The sequence below is a fragment of the Fringilla coelebs genome (assembly GCF_963513975.1).
Source record: "Fringilla coelebs genome assembly, chromosome: 7".
Lineage (NCBI taxonomy): Eukaryota > Metazoa > Chordata > Aves > Passeriformes > Fringillidae > Fringilla > Fringilla coelebs.
Window position 1 is genome coordinate 9891468 of NC_140035.1, and position 23486 is coordinate 9914953.

Genomic DNA, 23486 nt, shown 5'->3' on the forward strand with positions numbered 1-23486 from the left:
TCTTCCACAACAACTACCCTGACTCAGCTATGCTCTTATTTCCATTAAAATGAAGATAGGTTATAACACCTTTCCTGAAGACCATTTGGACTGGGATGGAACTGTTCACAGAGTAAGATAATGTTTAACAGAAGAAAATTTGCCAAAACTTTGACCCACATTCTCCTGATCTTCAGTTTAGGAATTCATACACAGCTGAGTACTGAGCACAATGCAGTTCTGCATATACCTCACATAACAATCATTCTTTTTGTCTGGTAATAGATGATAAAAACACAACACAGGCTGCTGCTACCACTAATGCATCACAGGACCTCCAGATTTGCAACAATTTTTTTTTTTTTTTTGCCATAAGTGAAAGGCCACCTCTGACAAGCAAACTGATTGTTGGCAGAAAAAATACAGAGGAAGATACACCACATCATTTTAGCACGGTCAGTGCACTGCTGCTACCTGAGGAAAGATGCAGAGATTTAATTAAATTTTTGCTGCTGCTCCTTTGTAATACAGGTTTCCTCCCTGACAGGCTGCAGTGCATCAGCTCTTGTGCACCAGCCCAGGTGGGAGTGGTGCAGGAATAATAAAATGCTCTCAGTGAGAGCATCACATCTTGTGCTGCCATCTCCTAGCACTGTCTATACTCCCTTGAGATTCAGAAGGACCCCCTTGGTTCTCCTGGGTCCCTCCAATTTGCCTTGTAAAATTTAACTTCTAGCAAAGAATCACTTAAAAAATCATCACTTAAAAAAAAAATCAATTTCTTTCCAGAATAAACCTCACAATTTAATACACCACCTGCCAGAAACAAACACACAATTAGAATAAAACACCAACACTTCTGTTCACAATTTGGGTGTTTCCATTTGGCAAAAGGAATTTTCTCAACATAGTCTGCCAACAAGAAACACATCACCTGCCCACCACTCAGATAACATCCATCCCCATCTCCCTGCTCTCTGGACCTCAGATAATTGCATGGAGAATGTCCCTCTGCTATCTACAATAATAAAACAGTCTCCCCCAGCTTCAATTAAAATTGAAGTAACTTTTTACTTCACCTCCTTGTTCTAGCTGAGCATCTTTAGGAGCAGGTCAGCAAGACAGTCCCTGTGGATTCAGAATCTCTTCACTGTCAACATTAATTCATCTCTCTGTCATGGTTTACACATTGGAATTTGTTTCAAATGAGTAGAAACCATTCTCTGAATCCTTTTAGATTTATAAACCAATTTTTCACCACCGTTACTTCCCTGACATGTGAACAGTCTGTATGGCTTGCCCATCAAATTAGTTCTTCAGAGGTGCCACCAAAGCAGGATGGACTAAAGGCTTTGTCTTCCCTAAAACTTCAAAACATTAAAATCTCCTGTAACACCTAGGAAGTAGTGCATACTTATATCAAGGAAAAATGGAAGGAGGTTTCACTAACCTAACAGTAACAGGCCATTTTATTTATCTTACACCAGAATTATTCCTGTACTTCAGAAAAGTTCCAGACAGGAACTAACATTTTTCATGTTGGCCAGAAAGCACTCATATGGGGTGCACTATAAAAATGTGTTCTACTGTGTGAATGAAATTCAATTCAGCTTATCCATAAGCAAAACAAAGATTCAGAAAGATATCATGGTTTTATTTCTGGCTCTTATTAGGGGGGCCACACATGATCTGAGATAAATATATCTTAATAATGACTTACAGTGAGAGATCTGGTACAGAGACATTCCCACCAGAAATTTTCATGCTATAAAACATACTGGTTTCTGGCAAGTAGTAGATCTCCATGAATACTGCAGGCATATGAGATACTGCCTCTATATTTTTTACTATTAAAAAAATCCCAACTGCTTTCTGGTCTATTCTTTATTTAGTGTTGCTGAGTCCTTCCTTCTCCCTATCCAATCCCTTTCAAAAATCCCAAATCATCCCCCAAAGGATAAGACTGGCCATGACATGAGACAAAAGCAAAGATCAGAGAAATTTTCTTTGAGTAGTCTTTTGATCTCTCTCTGCCTCCTGTACCTTTGCCAAACCCCACCCTGGAGGCATGTTCAGCAGGTCCAAACAGCAAGTCCCATTCCTCCCAGCATTCTCATCCCAAAATAATCTCCTTTTTTCACATCCTGATGTTAGCACACAAATCGGATTCTGCTCTGTGCTCTGAAAATGCTTTTTTTTTTTTTTTTTCTGTCCCACATTTAAGTGTGCCTATAAAAAGCCTAAATTTGAATGGTTAGATGACCTAGTGACCCAATTCCCCACCCCAAGGGGGAGCACACTCAGGAGAGATGACTGGCATTTCAGCATGGCTGCACAGCCCTGGCCGTGCAGTGGGGCTGCTTCTCTCCTCTTTGGTTTCCAGTGCATGACAGAGCAGTGAAGCCTGAGCAGTGCCCATCATTCAGTGTGCACTGAGGGGCTGTGCTGTGGCACAGATAAAACTGTGAATCCTTTGGGAAGGGGCCTGGGACTGGGAGGAGCAGCTCTCCACTTGGAGTCAGAAAAGGTTATTTTTTTCCAAAGGACAAATGATCTGAATGCATTCCTGACTAGGTAGTATTTATCTGAGCCACTTCTTTGTTTGTGGGAGCGAACACCTACCTTTGATTTTTAAGAGGTTTCAATTAAATCTATTTTAAGCCTAAAACAAACCCCAAAAGACACCTTTGGTTTTTAAGAGGTTTTAATTAGGTCTATTTTAAGCCTAAATCAAAACCAAGAAGACAACAGAAAATAAGACTCAGATGGTACCAGACCCTTCCCCACCGTGGAGCACTGCAGGTTTCCAGTCCTTCCTGCACTCAACTTTGATATGTGGGCATTGACAAATCCAAGCTCTGGTTGTCAGTCTTGGCCACTGGCAAAATACCCAGGAGCCAGAAGCCAAACCCCAGCGCTCTCAGCTATCTCTCCTCCCCGAGCAGGGATACCCTTCATTCCACCCCACAGCGCAGCCACTTCAGCTGACACATTTAACATCAAGGCTGCACATGCCATTCCCTGATCCTGAGGAGTCACAGCCACCCTTTTACACTGTGCACTTCTGAACTGAGCCTTGACATTATTGCAGAGGAGGCAACAGCAGGCTCAGCTCTCTGCTTGCTGCAAAGCTGTGGATCTCACCAATGTGACAAAGACTCACCTACGCTGCACAGAAAAAAACAGCACTGACAAAATCTCATGCATTGGACAAAACACCCTGATAAAATCGAGAGTTGTGTGTTAACAGGAGCCAGTGCTATTGTTCTGGAGTGGTTTCCATTCTATCAGCTGCATACTAAAACAGGCAGTCATGCTAAACTAACACGTGTGCACACGCTCACTGACAGTTCAGAGACACCTCTTGTCTCAGTTCCTGACTTCTTGCAAATTCTGCAATTTCTTTCTCTCAAATAAATTTCATTTCAAATGTAGAGGCAGGAGAAGGCTGATTCTGCCTGCTTTTCTCATGTAAACCTTAGAATTTCTCTCCCCAGCTCAGCAAAGGAGGAGAGAGCTCTGTGCTTCTGCATGTGGTGATGCTCTGAACCAGGCACTAAACAAAGGTGCCTGAATGCCTCAAACTAGAAGCCATTTCCACAGTGACACAAAGCAGTGCTTCTTTGGGATTTGGTTATGCAAAACCAGACCTCACAGACCACAGCTATGGAGGGCAATATTAATGGCTGGGTTACAAGCACTGAATCAACAAGTGAATTATTTATATGCACATTAGGATTTTTGTCCCTATTCACACATGTAATTCCAAAAGTACTCTGTAAATCCACTGAGGTTGCCCTATCTTTATACAGGGGAAATTGAGACCTGAACACTATCACAGGAAAGTAAATTTTAAAAATAGGTTTATATGCAATAAAAAGATGGTTGAATACTTTCAATTTATATATGATTATATAATGCAATAGTCTCATAATGCAAGTGTAGTTTTTAGACAATTCAAACACCTCATGAGGGACTAAGAGAACACCCTTCATCTGGACAATTAGGGATCCATGATAAGGAAATAAGAGAGGCACAATCTCACTGCCAAGCAGCTTCTCTGGATACTCCACTCTTCAGAACAAGTTAATTATAAGCAATGTATCTGAAATTGGAAGTGTTCTAAATCTGGTGCAGCAGAGTCATCAATGGAACTCAGTCTATTTCCAGAAAATTTGCGCAATGATAACAAATACTTAAAATCTGTCTTTGAAATTTGTTTTGCTCTGTCCCTGCATACAAATCCCTGATATTGGATTAATCTACATTAAACTTCCTCTTTACCAGTGCATGCAAAGCAGCATATTTGTGATTGGCAGCAATGTCATAACCACTTGTGCCATTCTCCTAAAGCCATCACTGGATGGCCCGGAGGCAGCAGCACAGCCTGGGGCAGCTCCTTCTACTGCACTAGAACAGAATCACAAAGTAAAAATGCTGATATGATTCACAGTGTTACTCCTGTCCCCTTGAGCCATCCCATCATCAATAGCTCCAAGAAATTGAAGAGTACCAGTCCACCATCATTACAAATTAGACTTGGACATTGCTGCAATTAATCTTCTGGAATCGATAAGGTACAGTTTGATAACCCACTGACCTGCCAATAAGAAGAGCACAAAGAAAAATGACCAGAAAGTTTTAAAAGCCTTTAGATGATGATGGTTTTCATCAACACAGACAGGTCAGTCAGAACAGCAGTGGTTTTTTTAAGTGGGTATATTTCACCAAAATTGTCAGAGGTAAATACCTTTTGTTTCAGTTCTAGGTTTATTCAGTTGATACATCAGTACCATATTGAATATATTTATAGTACTTGTTTTATATATTTATAGTATATCAGTGCTATAATTTTACAGTGTTCTGGAACTTTTGAACTTTAAAAAAACAAATTCTAGGACTTGTCTTCTTTAGGAAACAGTGGCTGTCTTCTGATTCAAAAAGAAATTAGTTCAAAATCTCAGAATTCACCACACAATAGAAATTCTCTTTTCCAGAACCTCCAGAATTAAAAATATATATTTCTTAAATAGCTTCATTGTCTCCCTTTCTGCCACGGGAACAGCATTATGCATTTACAGGGAATTAAGGGATGATATTTTAAAGACACAAAAATAAACCTACCCAAATAAACTGGTGATAGGAAGCTAGCTCCTGGCAATTGTAAAAAAATGCACTGTGTTGCCAAGACTTAAGATTTTATAGGGAGCATTTAGGTGGGAATCATGCTGCAGGAGGTTTAATGAAAAGATCCAGCTGTCAAGTGATTTTGGCAGAGAAGAAATAGGAAAGAAAATCACCTTGAGCTGGAGGAGAAATACACTGAAACGCAGACTCAAAGACACGGCATAATAGATACAGCCCATCACACAACTGCCAGGCAGACCTCTGTGCCATTATAGAGCCTATGGAAAAAGAGGTTCCCCACTACCAATAGATCATGGAGTACCCTGGCTCCCATGATAAACTCTCTGGGTATGCTGTTGGAAGCTTTTGGATCCAGCAGGCCCTGGGTAACCTCCACAGACAGCCCATGTTTTGGCAGTTCCACTGATCTCTGCTGTCTGTGACTGCCAAATGCAGCCTGATGCCAGCCAGGAGGAGAAACCAAGAGTTCTGGAGCTCCTGCACCACGGTACAAAGGCCTGTGTAATCTGGTGCCAGTGGGCATTTTTTTCTCTTTGTCTAGAAGTGAATACATTTGCATAAATTAAGTGAACAGGAAAATGCAGATTATAGCTTCAGAACTTGCTAATGGCCATGTAAAGGATGATGAAAATAAGAATAAGACTGATTTTTTGTTGCCTGTCTCATGCTTTTGTTATTTTAAAAAAGATTTGGTATTACTGAAAGTACAGTTATTATTGCCAACTTTGAGCATATTTCTCACCAGGTTTAATTGTCTGCTTCTCCCTGTTTTGGCTTAATATTTCACCCTTCATAGGATTTTAGTCACTCAACCCAAAGGGAAAAAACCCCAGTATGCCCAACAGGCTATTCCTTTCAACAACCAGATAGGCTGTAAAATTGTAAAAAGGGAAACAAAATAAAAATTAAAAACCACCCTAGGACAATGCTTCCTAAGTGCTCATTATCAACATGGACTCTTAATATATTCCTAGCTGTTTTACATCAGTACTGAACTTCATGCCAAACTTTGGAACAACGACATCCAACAGAGCTGGAATTTGTATGGGAAAGCACTAGGTTTTTATCCTGAAGGCCAAACAAGTAGCTGTTTGCAATTCAGCTCTGGCCTGACTATTCCATTACCACACATAGTTTTAAAGCAGTTCAAGTAAAACTGTGTGGGACTGAGAGGTCACAGAATACTATTTTTACCTGCAAAATTTCTTACTGGATCCTCTGGATATTTCACATGACAAACAACGTAACTGTATTTTTTCAACATATTTGCACCTAAAGTTCTTTTTATCTGCAAGGGCTTTTCCAAAACTCTGAACTGTCAGTATTTTAGGAACAGCACAGTGGAGGAAGGGAATACTCTAGAAAGGAATATTGGAGAACAAATTGCTTCTTAGATGAAGAACATCATCAGAGCTTTGATTTCTTATAGCTGATTCAGGCCTTTGGCTTTCAAGGTCTCTGCCGAAAGCCTTCACTTGCAGAAAATCCATTTACCTCCCTTAGATGAATAAAAGGAAGAACTGAATCTTAAAGGAACTGTGCATGTACACAAAGGTTAACTTTGATTGTACAAAGCCAGTGTTCAGGTGTTTAATCATCATCTTCTTGGAGGAAGGCAAACACAGACACCCAAGAACATCTGAATGGTTTCCCAAATGCCAGAGCACAAAGGCCAGCATTTTTCTCACATTTTGTCTGGCTCTTCTTCTTTGTAATAATTCTAGAAGAGTCTGCTGCACTGCATTTACGCCTTGGCAAAATGGATCCCATAAAGCTTTCAAGGTTGGGGACAGAGGATCCAGCCTTATACCTACATCAAATCTGTTCTAAACACAAGGCCTGAACCAAAAGCTGCCACACTGGACAAACCCCATGAACTCTGATGGCCACACTCAGCCTCTAGTCAACCTTCTTACTGTGTTTGATAAGAAGGAACAACCCCACACATTTGGAGCCAAGGCTGTTCAGAACATGTACTTTGTTGTGATATTTGACCTTGTAAACATCAGTGCCTTTGCATTACCATGAAAAACACACCAACTATTGCATGCAGACACACACACACACACACACACACACACACAGAGGTACTAAAAGCAAACCCAGTTGTAGCTGTGAGCTTAATGTGGCCCAAGAGCCTTGAGAACGGCTCCAAAGATGTGAGAGCAGCTTATCCCATAAACACAGATGACAAGCATCACCTTGACTTAAACCACGGACCGCCCAGCTTCACATTAAAAAAAAATAAAATATTAGGGGGGTTGTTTTTCTGGGTGACCTTGAACAACGTGGGTTTTGGCAGGGGTGGGAGAACACCATGGGACAGGGAGTGAGCCAGCTTCCACTTCTGTTTCATTTCACTGCGAGACAATGTTTGGTTAGCTCGGATGAGAAACACGGGCTCTGTTTGCCATTAGGGCTCCAGGCTCTCCAGCGCATTGCGAGTGCCATCTGCAGGTGGAAATCTGCACTGGTCCCCGGCCGAAACGGGGATAAACCTCAACCACAGGAAATCTTAACTGCACGTCTGAGGCTACAGAAATGCTCCTCTCAGACTATTCACGAAACCACTCAGACCTGTGGCAGCAGAATTCCAGGGATTATCAGAGCAGCTTCCCATGACATTTCCTAATTCTGAGCAGCACAAAGGCAGCAAGGCTCTCTGTGAGCTGGGGAGGATGCTGAGAAGGCCAGCTTAATCTCTGATTGCTGGGACTGCCAGAAGAGAGGAAAAGGGTACTGGGAACAGGAGAAGCGCTTCCAACACGTGCAGTTCAGCTAGATAGGGCTGAAATGTTGGGAGACTTTTCCAGCTGGAAGGCAGGCTGTTCTCAGGATAAAAGTACTGAATAAGGAAAAGTTACAGAGCCTAAAAGGAAATTATCGTTTGATTTGCAACCGTAACTGGCTGCACTACAGTTATCTGATTTGCAAAACATAATTCCAGCCAAGCAAGGAGGCCATCACTGGAACACTGGAGCTACATCCAGAGCGATATTCCTTTGGTGATGTCTTGATAATCCTGGCTACAAAACGTCAGTGCCGGCAGGCACTGTGCTGTGTGAGGTTGGCACTTTCACAGAGGCAGCCTGCAAAGGTACCAGCACTGACTGAGAAACAGTTGCAGGTATGCACAAGATAACAACCCCCCTCCCAGGAGCTCAGGCTTTTTAATCCAAATTCAAACATTTGCCATCTGTGCGTTCCATGTAGTATAAATACAGTCAGAAAAATTGCCAGAGCTTTGTCTAAACAGCAGTTAGGAGAGAAAGAGACCCCAAATTACATTTCCTATTGCCCGCAACACAGTGCTGTAAAATCACTGACATTTTCTGAGCACAGCTGGATGCAGGCATGTGATCTATTTGGGCCATGCCTGATTGAATCATTACATCCAGATTTATCAATCTGCAGTTTCTAATCAGACATGGAGGGAGCATGTTCCACCTCTCAGTCTAGTGCCATGGCAGGTCAGTCAATCAGAGCATTTCTCAGCACAGCAATGCCAGACACAAGACTCTGGTTTACACACAGTAAGGCAAAACTAGGAATGTTTTGCCCCCTGTTAAAAATGTCAAAAGGACTCCTGAAAATTGCTTCTAGTCTGACCTTTGCAAATGCCCTCCTGAAACAGCAAGAGATAAGAACAAATATGTCAGAGCCAGAGAAAGTGGATTTTTGAGAATAAATTTATACTGTATGGCAGACTAAGCACTTTTGTCAGAGAACTGCCAATAGGAAATACTATTGCTTATATTGTCAAGCTCACCAAATGTGTCAGGAGAACATTTTATATCTGTATTTTATGTTTTTTTAAGAAAAACAATCATAACCATTTTTATTACTATTAAAGCTACTAATTAACATCCTGATGAGGGGAATGGGCAAACTCAACAGCTTTTTTAGGATGGTAACATATCTGCTTTATTACATGGTTATATTGGGAAAAAGTCATGCCAGTTATCCAACCATTGCAAAGGTGTTTGCTAGCTTGAAAAAAATAACAAATATTTAAACTTAAGAGTTAATTTCCAATGAACTGTAAAGTGTTAAGCATCAAGAAGGGAGTTAGGAAGAATAACAATTTGGGAGGAGATTTATTCCCAACTGTAAAATCAACCCCACTAGAAGCTTCTGGAAGAGAATTCCAGGTATGATAAACTTCTGGACTCTCCTCTTACCCTCACTATTACTCTGTCCGAAGCAAAGAATGTTGTATTCTCAAGTCCTTGAGCTCAGATGAAGCCTGAGATTCCTTTCACTTCCCCTCACTGTGTGTCCCCATGTCCATTTGCCAGCATCACATTCCTGTGTCACACTGCAGGCAGGCCTCATAAATTAGCAATGATATTCTCATGTGAATGCACCAGAGCAAAGTGTTCCTGTCAAAGCTGTTGGGAAGGGACCTGGTTCAACTTGTGTCAATTATTTGTAATTAGCATGCACCATAAACTTCATGTTCACAACAGTCCAGGCAGAGCAATGAGCTGCTCAGTGATTCTAACCATCAGTTGTAAAAGAATCAGATTCAGAGGAACCCAAGAGGTTCTATAACCTCAGAAATGACACTTTTTTCTTCCCTCTGCATCCCCCTTGTAAACACCCACCTTCACTTGAACACATGTGGTCACCCAGTGAAAAGAGTCATTTGCTCTGAATTTGGCCTCGGGAAATGAAAGGAAATGTGTCTGAAATTATGCTCAGAGGGATGTGCTGAAGTGGTAGAGAAGGAGGCCTAACAGGGAGCTTAGAAAACTCTTCAGCAAAGCAATTATATTCTGACTTACTCTAGCACCTGCAGGTGCCAACTGCACACTGTAAGGCTCCTCAGCCCTGATTAGGGGATGGATCTCCCAGTTCCATCATCCCATGGAGCAAGCCTTAATGAGCTGCTGTTTCCATGTGCAGACAGTTACATGGCTTGCTCTCGTCTCTATTGTCAGGACTCTGTAACTTTTCTGTCTCTTCTCACCTATCCTTAATTTGTTTCCTATATCTCTAGTTAAGAAGTACTCAGAGAGGAGGTAGAGAAAAATGCTAACTATGATTCAGAAAATGTGAGATGTAATGGGAATTATGAAGATAATGTATCAGAGGAGGGGGATTTAGAAAATATTAATGACACAAAAGACATGAAATCACCTCGTTTCAGCTCCTGTATATTACATGATCCTAATTTTCATTTGCCAGCCCAGTATAGCCTCCAATAACAGCAGACTCGAGCACTCACTCTGGAAAGGACCCTAATATTGATTTTAGGAATAAAACTAACACTAATTTGTGCTTCTGGATGAGGCCTTGCAGAACCATGCTTTGCAACCTGCAGCCTAAAATCCATTTTAATAAATTTCCAGAAATTTAAGTTTTTAGAAATTCAAGTCTATTACCAGAAAGCTTAATTCCACAGGTGGTTCCATGAAATTTTAGAAACCCACCAATGCAGAACTGCTGTTTTCAGGCTGTGAGATTTTTGAAAGGTATATAAGGATTCCCCATCACATTCAGTGTGAATGGTAACACTGAAATTCATTAGCAAGCCAAGCAATGGGATGTTCCATCAAGAGCTGAAGATCTAATGAAAAGAAGGATGTTGGTAGTTTAAATTTCCAACAACATAGATAGGAAAAGATTTTCAAGGGATTGGTGAATAAGAATAATATTAGTAGAATTAAATATGTTGAACATAGTTAAGAGGCACCTATGAGAAAACATGACAACATTCTACAGATATTTCAGGATTGTTAATTCATCCCATTTCCTGGGATTTATCCCCTTAAGGGAGATAAATAAGACTACAGGGATATAAACAAGGGAATAATAATAATAAAGAAAAAGATTGAGAGAAATATAAATGCAATATGAGGGAGAGGAGAAAAAAACATCTCATCAGTAGCTGCCATCAGGCAGTGAAATATTTTCCCTGAGGAAACAGTGAAAGAGGCATATCCCTGTTACTGGAAATATCTTAAACTAAACTAGGCCAGCACATGGGAAATGTTTTGCAGAAAACCCAAACTAAATCTAGTAAATTTTTATATTATGCCACATTGAAACATTTGAGCAATAATCTGTCCTGTGTGTATCAGGGGGACAAAGCATCTGATGTATTCTGCTTTACATGGATCATTCAGGAATTTATCCAAAATACCCAAAGGAGAAATACCTTTCTAGATTATCAGTTACAGATAGTAGATGTATCAAACCTACCCCAAAATGGTGTAGCATGATCTGACAGTCAGAGCTGAGACTGGGTAATATCTGACCATGGATACTTAGGGGGAAAAAAAAATCTATTCAATCCACAGAGGAACTTAAAAAGATCCTCTTTTTTTTTAATTCTATAAATAAGTACAGCATGTATGCCTAAACATCTACTATGACTCCACTTCGAGGAATAGTTGTAAAATTTTAGTTTTCTACCAAATCCCTGGAAAAATCTTGCTTACAGTGTTCTATGAGTTAAATTAATAATAATAATAATTTCTACCTGTAATTACTGCTTCTTAGTCCAAACCAAAAAATCCCTTCCACACAATGCACTGAAGGATGGGAAGGGTTCTTACTGCAAACTCTGGTGTTTCCCCTGCTAATTGACAGCTGCTCCCCACCTTATGCTCAAGGCCCTCAGTCTCCACCTAGAAGTTAGGATTGATTTTTTCATCACACTCACTCATAACCATTCTCCTCTATGTCCCAACAGAAAGTGCTACTTTCCTGTAAGCTGCTTGTGATTTCTCATGGGCTTTGAGACCTTTCATCGAGCCAGTGTGTTGATTTTCTGACTGTAAGTCCTGCAGTGTGCATGCTGACTTCCAGACCTTGGAGACAGGATCCTGGGCAGCTCCAAATCATTGAAGAGAGCAGCAAAAGTGTGTGTCACCAAAAAAGTGATAGCTTTTTCTGAATATGCAAAAGGAGCAACAAAAATCAAGCCAGCAGAAGTGTCTGGTTCAGACTCTTACCTGTGCTACCTCTTCAAAATCATCATGTCTTTTCTGCAGCGCACGTGCTCTGTGTAGAGACTTCCCCACTCCTGTGTGTTTGCTCAGAAAAGCTTCCCCGTGATTTTCAATCCAGTCCAGGACCTGCCAGAAAAGAAGCACATCCAGTTATCTCTCCTGCCTTAGAAGCACAGAGAAACCCTGTGAGGGTGAGGATGGAACAGCTGCAGAGGAACGCCTTGGGCTGGCTAGGGGTGAACACAAGCAGCTCTGTCAAAATCCATTCTAACAGGAGAGAAGATAAATGCTCACGGATGCTACTGCTAAATTAGATTTATTGGATTTTTGTTATTCAATTTATTTTGAAGTCTAGCTTGAAGTCTTGGAGCCTGGCAGATATTAAATATTTACTTTCACATAGATGACTTTTGGGGAAAGGGAATCAGAAATCTGTAATCTTTTACCAGAAGTACCCTCCTCTGATGAGCTTGTGTAAACTGCAAGGCAGCACCAGCTGATTTCACATCTCAGTGTGAAACTCATTCTGAGTTGTCCCAGGAAATTGGCAAAAGACCAGATGTTGTTATGAGGCTCTGATAACCTGATAGGCATAATTAACAAAAGAATCCTCCGCATTTACTAAGATGCTAATAAAGACAATATATTTTTCTGTATATAATTCACTTCGATCTAATAAACTCACAGTAATCTGCAAGCATAGAGAAATACCACATTTTTGTTTCCATCATAAAAGACAAGAAAGTTGGAACTTTAAAAAGCTGAGCTATGGAATAACAGAGTGCATAAAGTAACAGCAGAAATATAAATCTGCGTGGACACAAAGCACTTAATCTGCCATGCAAACAATGAAAAATATTTAGCAGTCAGTCTGTGCCAAATGCAAGAGCTCTGAAAGGTCCCAGTCAAAGCTGAAATCACCAGCACTTGTTGTGTCAACACATTTGGAGAAACTCTGCCTTACCCTGAAGAAAGGAAAAGTCTTTAGAACTAGAATAACTGTGTAATAATTCAAGATAAAGGTTTAACATTTTAATTGAGAGCATGGACTGTGTAATTTACTCTACTGCCAAAAATTAACATCCTGAGATACAGGTAGACATTAAAGTTACAGTGACTTAGTTGAAATAATTTAATTATCCCTAAAAAACTTAAGAAGCTTGAGGATGCCATTAAAACTGCAGTTAGGAGTGTTTTCTAAATTAAATCTTTAGATTTCCTAATTGTCCTTTATTGCCAAGCTGTATTTTATTCTAGCTAGGAAAGGACTGTAACTCATGAGTCCTTTGGAATGAAAAGAACTATTCTGTTCTGTTAAAAGCTGTTTCTGTTCACTGGGGTCGCTACAATACGTTAATATCTCCTTTTTTAAAATTATTTTTATTTCACTAGTTTAAGATCAACATTGATAGAAACATTATTTTCTATTACGATGTGCATGTCCTGTCTCCTTATCTCCTCAAGGGCACAATTACACACCCAACAAAATAAGCAGCAAACCCAGGTCATGGAGAAAATGAAATAAAACTCAGTACAGCTACAGCAGGCTGACTGTGCCAGCTATTACAGTCATTATATGGCTGGATAACCACAAGATTCAAAATGCTACCTGGAGGAAGAATAGCCCTAACTGTCCCTGTAGAATGATCTGTGTAACTGTTAAAATAATAACAGTGGCAATTCAGACAGATTTCATCTGAGCAGAGCATTGGGAAGGAGGTATTTGAAGAGAGCCACTTCCAGAGCCATTTCCACACTCCTTTTTGCTGAGGATCAAACTCCTACCTACAGCACAATTAAATTGACAAAACAAATCCTGCCCAGGTAGGGCCAAGGAAAAACACACTTGAGAGTCCACTGGCAGGTAATGCTGATAGTTTGTATGGGATACCATAGGGAAACATAGGGAAGAAAGAGATGGAAGAATGGTTTGAGAGGAAAAAGGTTGAAGAAGCAATCAGGCAATAATTTAGCAAAGTTCTGGGATGACAATTGCTCTTCCTCTAGGCTAATTTGTATGATGGGAATATGGCAAGATGATCACATTAGTGCAGTTAAGGTCAAGCCTTTTAAAAAACTTTTAAAAGTGAACTTAATTTTTAAATAATAAAATAAAAGCAACAGGACTCTATTTTAAAAGGGAAAACAGACATTTCAAGGCAGCACTTTGAAAATGAAGTCTCTTTCTGTAGGTATCTTTCCTAATGAGAAAATGTGAAAATTAAGAAACATCTCATAACTTTATCCAATTTAAATCAAAATCTCCTTGGGAACCAATTCTTTCCCAGCAAATCCTCTTGATCTGCACCCATTTTACATGAACACAAAATGTCAAAGGAATAGTAAATCCATTACTTTAAGGAACTCTATCTGCCCTTGAAGTTAGTTGAAAAACTTCTGTATTTTCACAGCTTTTAAACTGTGTTTCTTTTAGCAGAAATGAATGAAGATGAAATAAGAATGACTTTGGTAAGAATCAAAGTTTCATTAAAGTTGGAAAAGAACTTGAAGATCATTAGCTCACACCCAGCGCTGCCAAGCCCACCATTAAACCAGGTCCCTAAGATTCTGCATGTCTTTTGAACACTTCCAGGGATGGTGACTCCACACTTTCCCAGGCAGCCTGAACACTGAGGGGTGCCCAAGCTCAGCAGTCACTGACCCCTGCCCTCGTGCAACAGGAGGAGATGAGAAGGGTGAGCTGGTGACTCGGACACAGTGCGTGGTACCAGCGGTGACACAGCACCCCGACCTCTGCATTTGACCCAGGCCATGTCCAACAGCCCCACTGCTCCTGACTGAGTGACCCACTGAAGTGCCTTGGCCAAGGGAATCATTAATCTTTGTTACCCTGAGACCCACTGTTGTTGCCATAGTGACTCTTAAAACAAGGTTATTCTGAAAACTGAAAATAAATGATACCATTTTACACTTCCAGCAGTTAAGAGTCAGATCTTGATCTCAAAACAGTACAAACCTGGTATAACTCAAAAGGGTTAGTTTAACTCTTTGGTAACAGACTTGTAATAAATTCCAGAGCAATTCCACCTAGTTTATTCAGCTTTAAATGAGGCCCCATTTCAAATAGGTGCATAAGCATTGCCTAACTTTAAACACATGGACAAAGCCTCTAAAATTGTGTGGTGAAAGGAAGCCAGGCAGTATCAAGCTGCCACTATGAGCGCTTTCTTGCTTGCTCTTGAGGCACTATGGGCTAACTAAATTCTGGTGAGATACTAGGACTTCATAAGGCACTTCAAAATTCACAAGAATAAAACTTTATCTTTACTTTCCTGTAGCAGCTGTTATGAATACTCAGTAGATCGAAGGCCCTGCATGTCTGAAACTCCTATTCCAGAAGCTCTGCCTTTGCCAAGCCTGCTCTTTGTAACCAAGAAATGCATTTCAAAGGTTCATGTTTCAGATCATACTTTACATGCAAAGCTTATTACAAATGTTTTGTTCCACTGCGCAGCAACAAAATCCAATCTTTTCTGTCAAAGCCCTTCAAAACTGTACAAGCCTAGTTAGTAATATTTACTGGATGTACCAGATTTTGCAAATACAAGACAAAGAATCTCTTGATACTTCATTTTCTTCTAGCAGAACTAGAAGCTACACATCATATATGCATTTATGAGTGACACGGTTCAAAAAAGATGTGCTCTCAGGTCACCCACAAACCACTCCTTTGTTGGGAGGCAAAAGTGCCTTTAAGAGATACTTGGCACATTTGCCAGGGAGACCACTGACTGTGAGGAGAGGCTGCAGCCAGTGTGGGATTGCCAGCTCCCATCCCCTGGAATTCCATCTAGTGGATAATACTGTTCTGTGCAGGATGGCATGGCCAGCCCAACCCCTGGCCTGCTACCAGGCCCTCCAGGAGAACTTGGTGTCAGCAACAGCACCAGGGAAGGCAGAACAAACACTGAGAATAAGAAGAAAAACAAAATGAAAAATCCCCCCTAACTCACAACAACTCAAGGAGACTTAAGAAATACTAATCCTCTGTAATGAATAAAATGCACACACAGTCTGATTTAAATCAGTTTCTTTTTGTGTTCCAAATCATTGCTGAAAATAGATTCCTTTTCCCTATTTTCCCCGGCCCTGTCACAGCAGGGTAATGTCAAGTAAAGGTCTAGCTGAGAAAATACACTGAAATACAAAGGAACTTATCCTCTGGCTTTTCCTGCTATTATTAATGGTTTATAATAGAACCCAAAACAAAACTCAGCCATTCTCATCTGTGGTTTCTGTTTCCTAATAAAAACTCCCTTTTTCACTTCTTCATTATAAATTTATGTTGGTGGCACAATAAAATATTGTTACAAAACCTTTTAAAGATGGGAATCACACCTCATGTTTAAACCAGAAACATCAACTTTGGCTTCCACAAAATGATTTTTATTTCCAGAGGCATCTATATCTGACTCTAAAACTCAGATCTTGTTCCCACCAAAAGCCACAGTGAAATTTCAACTGCCTTCAACAAACACGGTTCAAAGACCCCACATGTGTCAAGTTAAGAGGCAGAAACTAATTGTGCACCCAGCAGGATCTGAGCCTCTGGACACACATGTCAACACCATGTTCTATTTTCCATGTAGCAATGTGTGAACATGTGTAGTTCATAGGTTGCAGTGCACAGGTTGAAGCAGTGCCCATGGCCAGGTACAGCCCTGCTGATGCAGCTCTGGGAGGGAAGAGGGCTTTTCTCTGCTCACTGCCTTTGGTCAAATATGTCAAATCCTCAAAGAGTTTCAAGAAAAAGGTAGAAAGCAACAAAGACTTAATATCAAAAGTAGACTGGAATTGGAGTGATTTGGTTCAATGCCCAGCATGGCAGTTGAGAAAATGACTCAACATCCCTGCCTCCATTCACTTTTCTAAAGTGACATTAATCACATTTGCAATTGAAAAAAGCAAGACTGACAGAGAAAGTGGAAAGCTGCCTTCCACTTTAAGTTTTTGCAGCCTCTATGTGGTTCCAAATTTGGTTGGGGATTCTAGGAACATACTGAAATATTATAAATAATAAGCAATGTGGTGGCAGCTGTACAAAAGGGAACAGGCAATCCATTGAAAGGCAGAGCTTTAAAATCAGGTGCAAGCTGCTCCACAACCACTCAGGTACAAATGCCTAATTTTTGAATGTATACCTATAAATCCTGAAATACCATAGCTTGATCTGCCCATGCAGCAATGGCTAATTCATCTTCAGAAAATAATATAGCCAGTCTACCAAGATCTTCTGTATTTAATTCAGCTCAGACTCTAAGTAATGAGTCACTAATTTCAAACTGTCTTAAGACATGGTGCTGTGTCCACTATCACCAGAGAAGCAATCTGAGGTTTCAGAGGGGTTTTTTTTGGGGTTTTTGTTTGTTTTAAGGTGGAATTGAGTGAACAGAGCTACACTCATTACCATAGTCTGAAGACTGGACAAGAAGGATGAACTTTGATACTTCAATCCTTTCTCAAGAAAGAGCTCTCTTAAAACACTACAACAGACAATGTTCCCTAAAGCCAGTTAAAAAATTTTGACCACCATTTTGCCTTTTCTTTTCAGCACAACTTCTCCATGTTGTATGTGTGGACTCAACTGTGCCTGCGTCTCTTTGAAAAGCCAGAGAACTAATACAGCTGCTATTAAGTAGGAGTTTTTAATCATTCCCTGCTTTTGCTCTCTAATTGTAGCTATTCCAAATACCACGACATAATTAAAGAGGTCTTTTGAAAAGAAAAAACATACAGTCCCATTTACCCTTGGAGGGAAAAACAACCTTACAAACCTATCAGTATTTTGCTACATATTGCAACTAAATTAATGAGGGGAATTAAATGCAGAGCCAATTAAAACATTTTTTTTAAAAAATGTCCTTTATTCCCTTGTCTAAATTCAACCAAAAAAAGAAGTCCCTATGAAGTCAGATTGTAGGTGTTTTTATGAGCTTCCTGGACATTATGTGAAAGTTTCACCTCTGCACAATTTTTCATTTGAACAACAAAAATCTAACCTTTGTAGTTTAAAGCCCCCACTAGTTTGTCAAAACAGAACATCCATGTTCTGTTCTTTGCAGTGGGGGCAGCCTCACAAAGCACAGCTGACACTGCTGGACACATCTGAGAAAACCATACAGCTACTGAGACATGTGAGTCCAGAGGAGTGTCAGCAAGTCCTAGATATGCAAAAATACTTGCATATGGTCTTATTCACACTTCTCACTGCTTCTAGCACCCACAGATATCCTACAAGCCCATCTGGAAACAGGTCTGTAGGAGTTTATCCAGAGAAGACAGTCCCTGCAGCAGGATGCTTGCTCATCAACAGCTTCTGCAGTGGAAAACACCACAGAATAACAACACCCCCAGCAACCCCCTTCTTAGAAGTTTCTGTTGCAAAAATATGCAAACTGGTTATGAAAGGCTGCAGACTAACAGGATGACTAAGTAAAGACATCTTAAATATCTCCCATAGCAATGGACTGCACATCAACGAGACTATTCACAACTTCCCTAGCAGAGACTCAGAAGTTCATGGGGACTTGCTGCAGCATTTCCTTGCCATTCCCCACCCATCTCCAAGAACTTTCATGTTATTGTAGACTACAGACCAAGGGAATAGTCCCAATTACTCATCTGAGTATCCCAGATTATCCCAGATATGCCACCCTCCATGGGCTGCTCCTCTGATGAGATGGTGAGGGACACACTGCTCCCACAGAGCTGCTCCAGCTGAACTCATTACCTTTCCACTGGCTCATATGGCAAAAAATACCCTTGTGTCTGCTTTCTGCAGATGGCTCCTATGTACTTGCACAGTTCTTCACATCTATAAAAATATCATGATAGTTTGAAACTGATAGGAGTTTGGAGAAGAGTGACAACACAATGTGTTCTGGTCCCATCCACCTTCTTGTAAAGAAAAGAATTGGTCCCAGCTCTAGTAATTAGCAAAATGTCAGATTTAGTTATGTCTCTCTTGGAAACAGCACGTTCAGTTCTGGGCTCTGGCAGAGCTGGCTGGGTGGAGGCTGGGCATTTTGAGAGCAAGACTTGTCCCTTTCTTTGGGGCATTGCCTGAGGGCATGCAGCCCCAGCCTGCTCCTTCACTACATGCCATCATCTGGGATGTAAGCTCCCCAAAAGGGAGTGGGATCATACACCACATGTCTCTCTTACCCTGAGAAGGAACTTCTTTCAACTTTAACATTGCTTTGCTTTGGTAAAGTTCACATTCATCAAATGTACCCACTTGTCTTTCATTTCTCGATTAAATATTTTACTTCAAAAAATTTGGCAACTGCCTCTCTTAAAACATTCCAAGTAAGAGAACAACAGACAGACAAATGAAGAACTAATGTTTCTTCCTTAAGAAGATTGCCTGTATTGTTACTAATGTTCCCAGATTATTGTTTTTTAAGGAACTCAAGAAAAGGAAAAACATATCTTCAAGTTAAAGACCTTGTTGTATTCTTTAAATGCTGAACTTCTTTTAGACAAAATTTCAAAGCTGAGTGTAGGTGGAGAAGCTATAAATAACCACATTTGTGAATGTTACTTCTGCACAAGACACAGAAAATGTGCTCTGCATCAGCATAGAAAGATGCTGCTGTGTTCTGCATGAAGCTTCTCCAGGCTGACAGGTAAATTATTTCTTTTGCAGTTATGCTGCTGGGTTGCTATTTGTGAGTCTTTTCTGCAGCTCTCAGGAATCATACCTGGCACTTGGCTGCAGGGTAATGAAGTAGCAATACAATAAATCAAGTCTGTCAGACTATGACCAATGGTAATATTCAGAAATTCAGAAATATTTTCTTTCTTAGAGCATATAGACACTTTTAGTTGTTGCTGTCCATAGCACTAGTTAGAATGGTGATTTTGCTCCTTCTGAGACCAAGACATTTTTTTCCCAGGTCTCCCTCTCTTGTCCTATATTTTTCCTTTCACATTGTTTTTCCAGAAGCAGCTGGGTCAGACATGGCTGTGGCCAGCTCTAGTTTGGTCTGGCTCCCCCCATCTGGGCAGTTTGCTTGGACATAATCAGAGTTTCCTGAAATAATGTCACAGGTCTCTAACAGCTCAAGAGGATGGGAAGAACATTGTCGAGGCAGAATAAGCATTGAAGCAAAGGCAACCTGAAAAGCTCTTGATTTTTTTCTCAAGCAAATCTCCATTTCATTTTCTTCTGTTTCCACAATTTTTAGTTGAAGCTTCAAACTTCCCAGAAAGAGAAACACCTGAGCATGTCCAATGTCTGGCCCCGTTTCTTCCTTGCATGCACTTACATAGGGGATTTCTACAGCCATTTACAACCAACAGATAAAACAATATCTTAATTCTTAGAAAGATCTTTAACAATGCTCAGACTCTGCTGTGACCATGTGCACTTGAAGTTTTAATAATTCCTCAAATAATTATTATTACTCAGACTTATGAAAGGCCTTATCAGCAAGAAACAACCTTGAGCTGTTCAGAGAAAAGAGGAGACACTTAAATGATTCCAGGAGGGACACTCATGAGAAGAATGAAGGGCAGAAGTGTTTGGGGACTTTCCTTGAGCATCTTTTTAAAGAAAAGCTCAATTTTCCCCAAACTGAAATTTTCTGTGAAAAATTTGCTTTCTTATTTTTCTTCTAGTTTGATGGCTACAGCATCCCCTCATCCTGAACTTCCTTCTCTTGTTTCCTAACACACTGTGGACTTTGAAAACCTGAGGAGCTAAGCAAGCAGGAACCATATCCAAAATACATTTTTGTTTAAAGTTATTCTTTGTTGGAGGAACAGGGAAAATAATAACAATAAAGAAGTTTCATTTTGTGAAACTCCCTCTCCCCCCACAATTTTTCCTCCTTATTTGGGAAGGGAACCATCTGAAGGTCAGAATGTTTTACATGTTGCTGAAGCCAAAAATAAAAGTAATTTTCTCCATCCCTCAATACACGTTCCATCTAAAAAAATACAAAAGGCAGGGGAGAAAAACAAGTCAAGAGCTTTCAAAACAAAGGGAGTGGAAAGGTGAAAGACCAATGGCTAGACCTGAAATGTGTTTGGTTTGCATATTTTCACATTTGAAAGACATTTTTGTTAAAGGGAACCACAGTGTAACATAAAATAAGTTTATAGCCGTAAAAGTATAAAGGAGTTGGAGCCAAGCAGCTCTGTCTAAATGTGCCTGAAGGGTTACCCCAGCCTAGGCAATAGCTTCCAGAGCTACAATCCAGGTTACAGCTTCTAAAAACAAGCAAGAAGCTTTGTCTAAGAGTTCCCTGTGAGGAATATGAAACAAAAGAAGTTGCCGAAAAGTCTCCTGTGAGATAAAACTCTGCATTTAGTTCAAAATAGTGCACAACCTCTCTTCCATGGAAAGAAATACCAGAACTCTTCAGTCAAGCTGGTTTGGTAAGGCAGCTAGCAGAACCAGGAGATGCTACCAGAGCAAAGAGCTGCTGCCCAGCACAGCCAGGGAAGTTTGTGGCATGGAGCAAGGCAGAGCTGGGAGGATGAGCAGAACAGGAATGACTGGAATGGAGAGGAGCACTGGGCAGAGACAGGTCATGGTGCCAGAGCAGCTCAGCCTAAGTTGGCTCTTGCTACCCAGCAAGACAAATAATCTCAAACCATGAGTGTAATTCATTACAGAGGGGAAAGTAACCAGCTGGCTGAGCAGCTGCTCCATGGAGGAAAACACAGGGAAAAGTGTTAGAGTTATACATTAGCAACTAGCTTTCATTATGCTCTCTGTTGTCTGGCGAGGTTTTTTCCCTCACATCAATGAAAATACCTTTTGTTGGCCATCAGTCAAAAGCAATATGAAAGAGGATTGATCACCCTGAGTGACAGGACCGTGAAATAGCTGTGAGGCCAATGAGGAGATAATTGAAAGGAAAGATCAAGGGAAACAAATGGAGTAGAGAAGAATGACTATTTTGGACTCCTAAACCAGTGCCTAAAATAGCATATTTATTTCTTAGCATAACATACCTTTATTTAATTTTTAGATAGTCCCAATAAATCCTATAAGATCTTTCCATAAGGGGTAAAACTGGAGTAACAGTGACTTTGTTGGTTTAGAGCAGGGATCAGACATCCTGACATGAAAAGTTCTAGTCATGAAGCTTGAAGTGACCTTTGGCAGGTTGCTCAACATCAACCTTTTAGAAAACCCATAATCCTGAAATTAAATAAACCTTAATATGCAAGAAACACCACTATTATTGTTACTTCTTAAAGTTACAGGGCAGAAAGTTTTCTGGCATTCCAGTCTACATCTACTCAAAGACCTTATTTTTCTCCATGTCCTTATGACAATTACTCATTCTAGCAACTGCTTTCAAAAAATATACATATAGCTGGAGAAAACTCTATTTTATTTCTCTTTCTTTACCACTGCAACCCTTCTATTTTTGTAGGGCTAATCAGTAACAGACAAGCCTAATTCTCTCTCCTCCTTTGCCATGACACTGAGAGCCAACAATGCCTTTCAGAAACAATAAACTACACATGATATTTTCAGGAATCCTGACATGCAAACAATCCTGAGACAGAAATAGATAATGAGGACAAGATACATAATGACTACAAATTCTGTTTAAATGAAACATAAAATTTTAGCAGTTTACTGAGGACTGACTTCCCTGTAGAATGCTGCAAAGCAAATCTGGGATAAGGAAGACACTGAATGCCCAGCAGAATGGCATCACACAGGATTTGGGCTCCTGCATCCTAATAAGTCCCACCCAAGATTAGGTAGTGAAATGAAGGTCTTGTCTGAAGAGCCTAAATTATCATTATTCCCTGACAGTCTGGAATAAGAGAGGCAAGTATCCAGGGTACAATGAGAGTCATTCTCAGGTGATGCCAGTGTCTCTCCATTGACTATAAAAGGAAACTCTGCATTAGGCTCCTGACTTGGATGATTCAGTTATGCTTCTAAAGACAGGCAGGATAAATACAGACCATGGATCATTACACCTGCCTACAGAGAAAGAACTGCATCTTTACATTGCCTTCTCCATTTCTCTATGCTATGACTTGTTTCCTCTTCATCCACTGAAAGACAGACCCAAATCCTCAATGAGTCAGTATGATTTCAAAGGGTTCCCATGAGATCTTCTTAGCCTAATAACCCAAACATTTGCCATTCAAGAAGGAGCAAAACAGACCACCTGAGAGGAACTAGGTCTTGAAGGACAGATAGTGCTCTAAACAAGAAAACCACTTTTTGACAGACAAAGGAATTTTTTTTCTGTTCCTCTTCTCACTTCAAGAGGTTCAGAGATCAAGCTGGCTCGTTCAGATTTCTTCAGATCTTATCTCCCAAGACAGCTGTGAAGCTCATCAAAGTGTTCTTGCACTGCTCATACATCAGTGCTAAGTAAACTTCAGTTGGTAACT

General features: G+C 40.4%; 1 protein-coding gene across 13 annotated transcripts in view; it reads right to left on the bottom strand.

Moving 5' to 3' along the window:
- KALRN (kalirin RhoGEF kinase) overlaps positions 1 to 23486 on the bottom strand; it is a 464835-nt gene that overhangs the window by 201734 nt on the left and 239615 nt on the right. For all 13 annotated transcript variants that reach the window (XR_014616305.1, XM_084209314.1, XM_084209316.1 and 10 more), the window contains one exon: positions 12090 to 12212. Coding sequence is in view for 12 of the 13 variants with exons in the window: in XM_084209314.1 (XP_084065440.1) it covers positions 12090 to 12212 (123 nt within the window). In the remaining variant the exon portion in view is untranslated. The remainder of the gene's footprint in view (positions 1 to 12089; positions 12213 to 23486) is intronic.